Source organism: Pollicipes pollicipes, unplaced genomic scaffold (genome assembly GCF_011947565.3).
Source record: "Pollicipes pollicipes isolate AB1234 unplaced genomic scaffold, Ppol_2.1 Scaffold_7261;HRSCAF=8764_pilon_pilon_pilon, whole genome shotgun sequence".
NCBI lineage: Eukaryota > Metazoa > Arthropoda > Thecostraca > Pollicipedomorpha > Pollicipedidae > Pollicipes > Pollicipes pollicipes.
Window position 1 is genome coordinate 25,695,765 of NW_023597054.1, and position 7,320 is coordinate 25,703,084.

Here is a 7,320-nt window from a genome sequence, read left to right on the forward strand (position 1 = left end):
GTCGTCTCAAAACCCATCCTCATCTGAACGCATTTTGCCACTCGAAGCTCTTCGTCCTAACACCACGGCAGACTCAGAGCTCCCTTGCAAAAACGCAGCACGTCCGGAACCCGGTGGGCCGGGCGTTGTAAATCACCCCGCGACCGTTGAGTGCACCCATGCGGTCACTGGCGATACGGCGTCTGAGGAAGAGCCCATCCCTGCGACAAGCACGGGCGGTTCGTTCACAGACGACTACCCCGCCTCCGCGTCGTCCGAGCCACTGGCCGTGAAGTCTGGCGCAATTGGTGATTTATCTCTGCCGACGCACGTCTCGGACGATACACGAGAGTGTAATCCTGCCGTCAGCCGGGCGCCCGCCTACGGAGGGCTGGGGGCGGAGGTCCCCCATGGCGCCAGCTCGCCAGAAACGGTGGAGGTTTGTGAGAGGCTGTGCCACGATTATATCCAACGTGACGCGCGCGGGTCATACGTCACCAGTGAGGAACCGCAAGCGGACCAAGATGACCCAATAAAGCAAGCTGATAGAGACAAAACTGTTGAGGGCTATTCTTCCCCAGTGAAACATGAACACACCGACGAGAAAAGTTTGGCGACTGAACCCGGTGTATGCCTCCGCTCAGATGCCAACCATAACTTGTTTGAGTCCGCCCAAGTTTCTGGTTCCCGTGAGGTGCCAGACCACGCAGAGGATCTTTGGAGACCTGGTCGAAGATGGAGCACTTCTCGACTTCGAGAATGTAATCAGCATAAAACCGACGATGCAACTTGGGACACTTTAGAGGGGACACTTGGTGCAGAGGTAGGAGCCAACGAGGCAAATAAGTGGTCGCGTGAACAGACAAGCATGGAAAGTTTTGCAATCGGTCACCCTCGAGCGATTACTGACACGGAGGCGTCAAACACCTGTGTGACATCTGAAGACCAGGCACTCATTCAAATGTTGCCCAAGCAGTGTGAGCCGGTTCACGGGCCGCTGTTCGATCACCCCGCGCCGAACGCCTGGCAGCAAGAGCAGCCCGATGCGCCGCTCGCGAGACAGCCGGCTGGCACCCTTTCTCCGGACAGTTCAAAGTACAGCGGTCAGTACACCAGGCTACAGACGCCCCTGGAGGCCAAGCACGGGCTTCACGACACTCAGGCGCGCACCAAGGTGTACCTGGGCGCGGCGGCGACGCGCGTGCGTCAGCCGGCCGCCGTGTGGACCCGGCTGCTCCCGTCCGGCGCTTCCGAGCCGGGCCTGCCGACGCCCGTCGAATCCGGCGGCGATGAGCGGTCGGCCGCGGGGTGCGTCGGCCCGACCGAGCCCGGCGGTCGGGGGCAGGCGGCGGCGCACGCACCACCGGCCCCCCAGCAGCGCCGGGAGGTCGGCGAGCCGACCTGGCGTGGGGCGAGCGCCTCCCTCGACTACGACCCCGCCGCCGCGCGCGCGGCTGTGTCGCACGCAGTTCAGCACGCTGCGCATTCGGGCCGTCGGAGGGATGGAAGTGGCGACGTGTCCAACAGCGGCACTTTTGAGCTCGGTGTGAGTGTGGCAGGGGAATCCATACAGCCCGGCCCAAGTGACGAGGACCATGGACTTCTGGAAAATGACGTCATTCCAGACGCGCCTTTGTTTTCGGCAGAGAGCGCAGAGAGCGTGCCCTTGTGCCGTGCTGACGATGACATAGCTGACATCCAAATGGGCAGTGCGAATGACAAAGATGCACCTGACAGCCTCTTGCCCAAATCCGCGCCGCCAAAGAGGCCGGACGCATTTGAAGAGATCATTGACATTCAGGAGTGTGTACCACATAATGCCATTTTCAGCCGAGATGTCCACCAGCCACAATTTCAACATCAGCCTGTAGAGTTCCGAGACGTTAAAGGCAGGAAGGAGTTGTTTGTGATCGTGAATGAAAAGCCGGAGGGAAGTCCGAACCCGACGGCAACAGACTGGCCAGAGGATGACGCGTTTGAACAGGGGACCAATCTTAATTCGCCGTACGCACGCGTTGTCGCTGATGTCAGCTGGGAAGAGGATATTTTGCCAGACGTACCTCGAAATTTGCGCCAAGAGACAGAGACTGAAGATGATCCATGGAAGGGTGTGCGTCAAAAAGGGGGAGTGTACGGAAAGGGTTCTGATGCACAGGTTCACGCGTCAGCGAAACACACCGATTCTGAATCAGAATGCAGTCATGAACCCTTTAACGTCTCTCTCTGCAGTGAAAGGTCACCTGGAAAGCTAAGGGAAGACATGAACCAAGAATCCGTGGCATCTTATCTCATCGATGCCTGTCACGAGCGGAAAGCCTTGGGAGTGCCTCACGAAGTGAATGCGTTGTGCAATGTGCCACCATGTCTTTCGCTCAGACCAGACAAACACCAGCCGCCCAACAACATCCCAATATTGCCGGACAATTACGGATCGAAATATGTGCCAGTTCAACCCTCTGACGATGAACTGTACGCTGCATACATGACTGATGTGGAGCACTTGCAAGAGAGTCTAACAAAGCAGATGCAGGAGAACAACGAAATCCTGGAAAGAAATGGTGCAATAACAGCGTGGCAGAACCGCTCAGCAGACAGCCCTGGCAGGGCAGGCTCCGCTGAGCTATCTATCGACTCACCTGCGGCTGACACAGACCGCGTCCCAATGACACCGACACTCGAGCACGGCAGACGCAGTCCCGACACTGAGGCCGACACCCCTGCGGCCGTGCGCGAGGCGTCGAGCAAGAGCGGGCGGCGCGCTGTCGACGACGAAAGCAGGCTGGTGTCGATAGACACCGTGTACTTTGTGCCCGGCACGCCGCCGCCGGTCGGCAGGACGCCGGTGCTGCTTAGCTGCGTCCCCCGAGATTCGGATCTCCCTCGAGATCCGGATCTCGGTGAGCCGGTCGCGCCCACCGCTCGAAGTCCCGGCGAAGCGGCCACGACTGCTAGTCCGGACCGGGGCGAGTCGTTCGCTTCCGCCGCCCTGGCCACGGGAGAGGGGGTGTGCTCACCAGCGCAGGCAGGACTGGACTTGCGCGAGTTAAGTGACGCCGTTTTTCCACGCGAGGGCGCAGCCGTGGAGAATAGAGCTATCGCTCGCCCAAAAAGAGCCAGTGATGCCCGAATGGACACCATGTGGGCATGGGAGGTCACGAAAAGTGGAACCCTGCCGACTGAGAACGGCAGGGACAGCCTTCGCGGTGTGAAGTGTGTCAGCACCGGCGGACGAAATCCTGACGCCAGGAGCCGGCTCCTGATGCCGCCAGCTTCACCGGACGGATACGTGGCTCAACTCATCAGTAGACACTCCCAGGGTGGAGTGGACGACAGTGCTGTCATGCCAAAGGAGACCATGTGGCAGACCCTTTTTCCTCCCACGGAAATCTGCCTCGAAGAACGCAAGAAGATGTTGGAGATAGGAAAAACCTCGGACATGAAACCAAAGGGTACGCAATGATGCAGCTTGTATCATAGACATGGATTCCGACGTCTCGCAAATTGAAAAGGTTTGAAAAGTGATCCTGATCGGAGATTCTGATATCACTAAAACCCGACTTAAATGTGAGGTGCTAACTTTATTTTTGCTACAACTAAATGTAACTTATACATTTACCACAACAATAAACATAAAGAACGTAACCAGCTGCATTCATGTCACGTTTGAAGTTCACATACGTGTTCAATGGCCAATAGTCTGTCTGTCACTATAACTGAGCACTTATTTTCCCCAGCCCAGCCTGTGGTGCGCGTTCACGACGAGGGCCGCGTGGTTCGTCTACGGCGAATGTACGAGCAGCTGAGCGAGTCGGCGAGGCGAGCGAGCGAGCACCGGTCAGATGGCTCGCTGTTCGACTCGCGCGGCTCCTCGCGCAGCATGGTGGACCTGGCCGAGCCTCAACGCCGAGCCCAGGGCGAGTTGAACGCCTCGCTGTTCGGCACCAGAGAGAAGAGCAGGAGCTCCGCCGAGCTGGCGCGCCCCCTAGCAGCGGCACGGACGCCTGCTCCGCTGGAGCCGCCGGCGGAGGAGGAGCACGGGGCGGACGAGCAGGACCGCGCGGTGGCAGCAGCGGCGCGGCGGCAGGCCGTGGACCGCAGCCTCTCTTGCTCAGACGCCGGCCGGCCGGTTCGCGTCGGCCGTTTGCTCTCCTGCTGGGAGCTGTCGAACCTCTCCACGGACGCCAATCACGCACGCTTCGAGGCCATCCAGCGCTTCTTCGAGGGTCTGCGCGAGGGCCGGATCTGCAGCGGCGGCGGCGGCGCGCTGGAGCTGGGCGGCCGCGGCGCGGTCCGGCCCGGATCGGCGCTCTCCTGGCTGCGGCGCCGCTGGCCGGCGGGCGGCCACTACTACTCGCTGCCCGGCCGCTTCGACCTGGGCCTGGCCGGTCTGCGCCGCTCTCTGAGCGCCATGCCGCGCTGCATGAGCCCGCCGTACGACGACGACGACGGTGACAGCCTGGAGTGCGCCGAGCGGGTGGTGCTGGCGGCGCGGCAGGCGGAGCAGCCCGCGCCGGCCTCGCCGCTGCGCGTCATGGACGAGTACCCGTACCTGCCTCAGCGCCGCTCGCGGCCGCGGCTACTCGCGCGCGGCCTGATCCCACGCGACGAGATGCTCCGCCAGGGCTGTGATCGAGTCGTCGTGTTCGGGACGGGCCTCTTCCACGGCCGCGTCGACATCGTCAACAGATTTCAGGTGCGTGTGGGGCGGCGGCAGCGGAGTTGGGATCTGCTTTTGGGATCCTCGGATAGGCCTGATGCATTTTGGTCATTACCACCGATGAGATGTCTGCTTGTCTTGGGTATCCTCATGAATATGGTGGGGATCATTTGGGCCGCATGAGAAGTGTGCCAACCGGATTTTTTTTCTGGAGGTTTCAAACGTTAAGTGAGTATACACAATTAATGTATGTTGGAAATCTTAAACAACCAGATCACTTCACTGTTTTCTAACAGCAAACATAATTCGAAAACAAAGGAAAAGTGTGCCAACCGGATGAGAAGTGTGCCAATCGGAATATTTTCTGGAAGTTGATTTCATTTATGGGGTAGTTGATTTCCTTGATTTCAGGCATTTTCAACCGAATATGCTCCTTTGTTTTCGAATTATGTTTGTTGTTAGAAAACAGTAAAGTGATCTGGTTGTTTCAGATTTCCAACATACATAAATTGTGTATATTCACTTAACGTTTGAATCTTGTCGCATTACTGGTGTGGGAAGCTTTATATTTTCACATCTACGGCAAATCTACCGTTCCGTAGAATAAAAACAGGAAGTTAAATACCCAGCATAAGGGCGCGTCTCTCGTGTATATCGCTCTGGGCCTGGAATAGGGTCCGAGAAGTGAGGATACTATTTCGCCCCTTTGAGAGACTTCATGTTCAATTGGAATACATTGCATGCTAAAAGAGACCCACTTTTCCCTCTTGTTGTGTTTGACGTTATGATTACTTCTCCGCTAATATGCGCATTTTATCAAAAATGTAGACATTCCAGTTATGGATAAGATGGGTGATTGCACTTTACTTGGGATAAAGTGAGGGTAGGATCCTTTAGCAAACTTACCTTATTGCAAAACGCTAGGGGATCTTCATTCTGGCACCATAAGCCCGATGAATATTGTTAAACTCCACACACTGAATGCGGCCCCAGCCTCCCAGCCCAACAGTTGTAGATTTCCAGGGCCCTGCTGGTTTGAGGCATGTCTTTCCTGTCATGTTGGCCCTTTGTTCACGAGTTTCAAACAATTCATACACCTTTGGCCAAGTGAGATAAAGTGCCTGATTAGCAGTCTCTAAATGCAAACAAAAAGAAATGTGTCTTGGAATGTGTGGTATGTGTGGCACACATGAGTTATTTTTCAAATAACTTGAGTACTTCTAAACAATCGGTACGGACAGGTTGCGTGCGGTTTCCAAATATTCCTTTTGCACAATCCTTCCAAAAATTGGAAAATAAGTCAGATGTAAAATTGCCGGCATAGGTGGTAGCAAATTGGCCAATACCATTCTTCACGTTGATTTTGTACGTCGGGCATTTGAAAACAGATCGCAAACTTCTAAGGAAGTATGTTGATCATAAATTACCATCCGACGTGTAGACGATTACCTGCGCAATGAGGAAAACAAAAATGCAATGCCTTCTATGAGTTTGCATGGACTGTACATGCATTTAAATCAGCCCCTGAGAGCCCCGCGCGGGGGACCTGCGAGCCGCCCGTAGACTTCCAGAACAAAGTGCCTGAGCAAGTATCGGCCAACGAGGCGGCGGCCCCATAAGTCTTCCACAACTTCTGGTCGCGTCGTTTTAGGTTTTCTCCAACTGTTCACTTCTCAGGTAAACAGGATCTAATGACGTCCTTGTGATCTCTCGGAGCTGTTCGTGTGTCGCTTGGTTTTATGCTTGGTGGCACAATGGTGGCACGCGCTTGGTGACACAATGGTGGCACGCTTGGCTTGAATCCGAGTGCAGCTGATTCAAGCCAGGCGGACCACCATTCGCTTCCAAAGGGTAAAATGAGGTGAAGGAAGGTCGTCCAGCCGTGCCATGACGCTAACTCCCGTTGGCAATACACTTACAAAGGCATGAACGATGTTGATTGGCTATACGCTGCAAAACGTCTATTAACATTGCTCCGTGGATTTTTAAGATCTCGATAAGACCTTGACCTTGATCAGACCTTGACCTTGACAAGGCCTTGACCTTGACAAGACCTTGAGCATCGTAACACCTTGAGCATGGTAAGATCTTAAGAATGGTAAAGCCTTGCTTCGGCATGACTCTGCACAGCACCAGTAACGGCCGCCCATTCATTGATTGGGGTAGGCTGGATGAAGGATGCATACATACATTGATGGGACGAAAGTGGTTGGGTTGGTTGCATTACCACCGGTCTGCACGGGTGGTTGGGTTGGTTGCATTACCACCGGTCTGCACGGGTGGAAACACGCGGGTGGCAGAGAAAGCAGGCAAGCACCCATACGCATGATAATGCATCATTGCTGCCGTGCAAGAGGGTTTATCGGAGAGTCTTTTCTATCCAACCAGCTCCGGAATATATGTTCACCACACCAGATGAACTGTACCCGGCTCACATCCAGACAAAGCAAGAAGTGGCTTTATATTCCCAAGGCAAACTAATCACGCCCATCGCCAGCCCATACATCTTCGAGAGCATTGAGACCAGCCTCCGGTCACTGCATTTTATGTAGCTTGATTGCGGCTCTCATGAGAGTGCGCAGATGGCTTCTGCAGGGCAATGCGGCCCCCATGAGAGCGCGCCGCTGGTCTCCGCAGACGGACGCGGCGCGCGGCGCAACGACACCGCTCGGAGAGAGCTGCAC

The 7,320-nt window shown here is 55.7% G+C and overlaps 1 protein-coding gene across 1 annotated transcript in view; it reads left to right on the plus strand.

The window, feature by feature from the left end:
* The first annotated feature begins 2,025 nt into the window (after positions 1-2,025).
* The window catches only part of LOC119111229 (uncharacterized), a 15,923-nt gene continuing 10,628 nt past the window's right edge, over positions 2,026-7,320 (plus strand). The window contains exons 1-3 of the mRNA XM_037235049.1: positions 2,026-3,428; positions 3,714-4,240; positions 4,484-4,672. Of these exons, the coding sequence (XP_037090944.1) occupies positions 2,240-3,428; positions 3,714-4,240; positions 4,484-4,672 (1,905 nt within the window). The 5' untranslated portion in view covers positions 2,026-2,239. The remainder of the gene's footprint in view (positions 3,429-3,713; positions 4,241-4,483; positions 4,673-7,320) is intronic.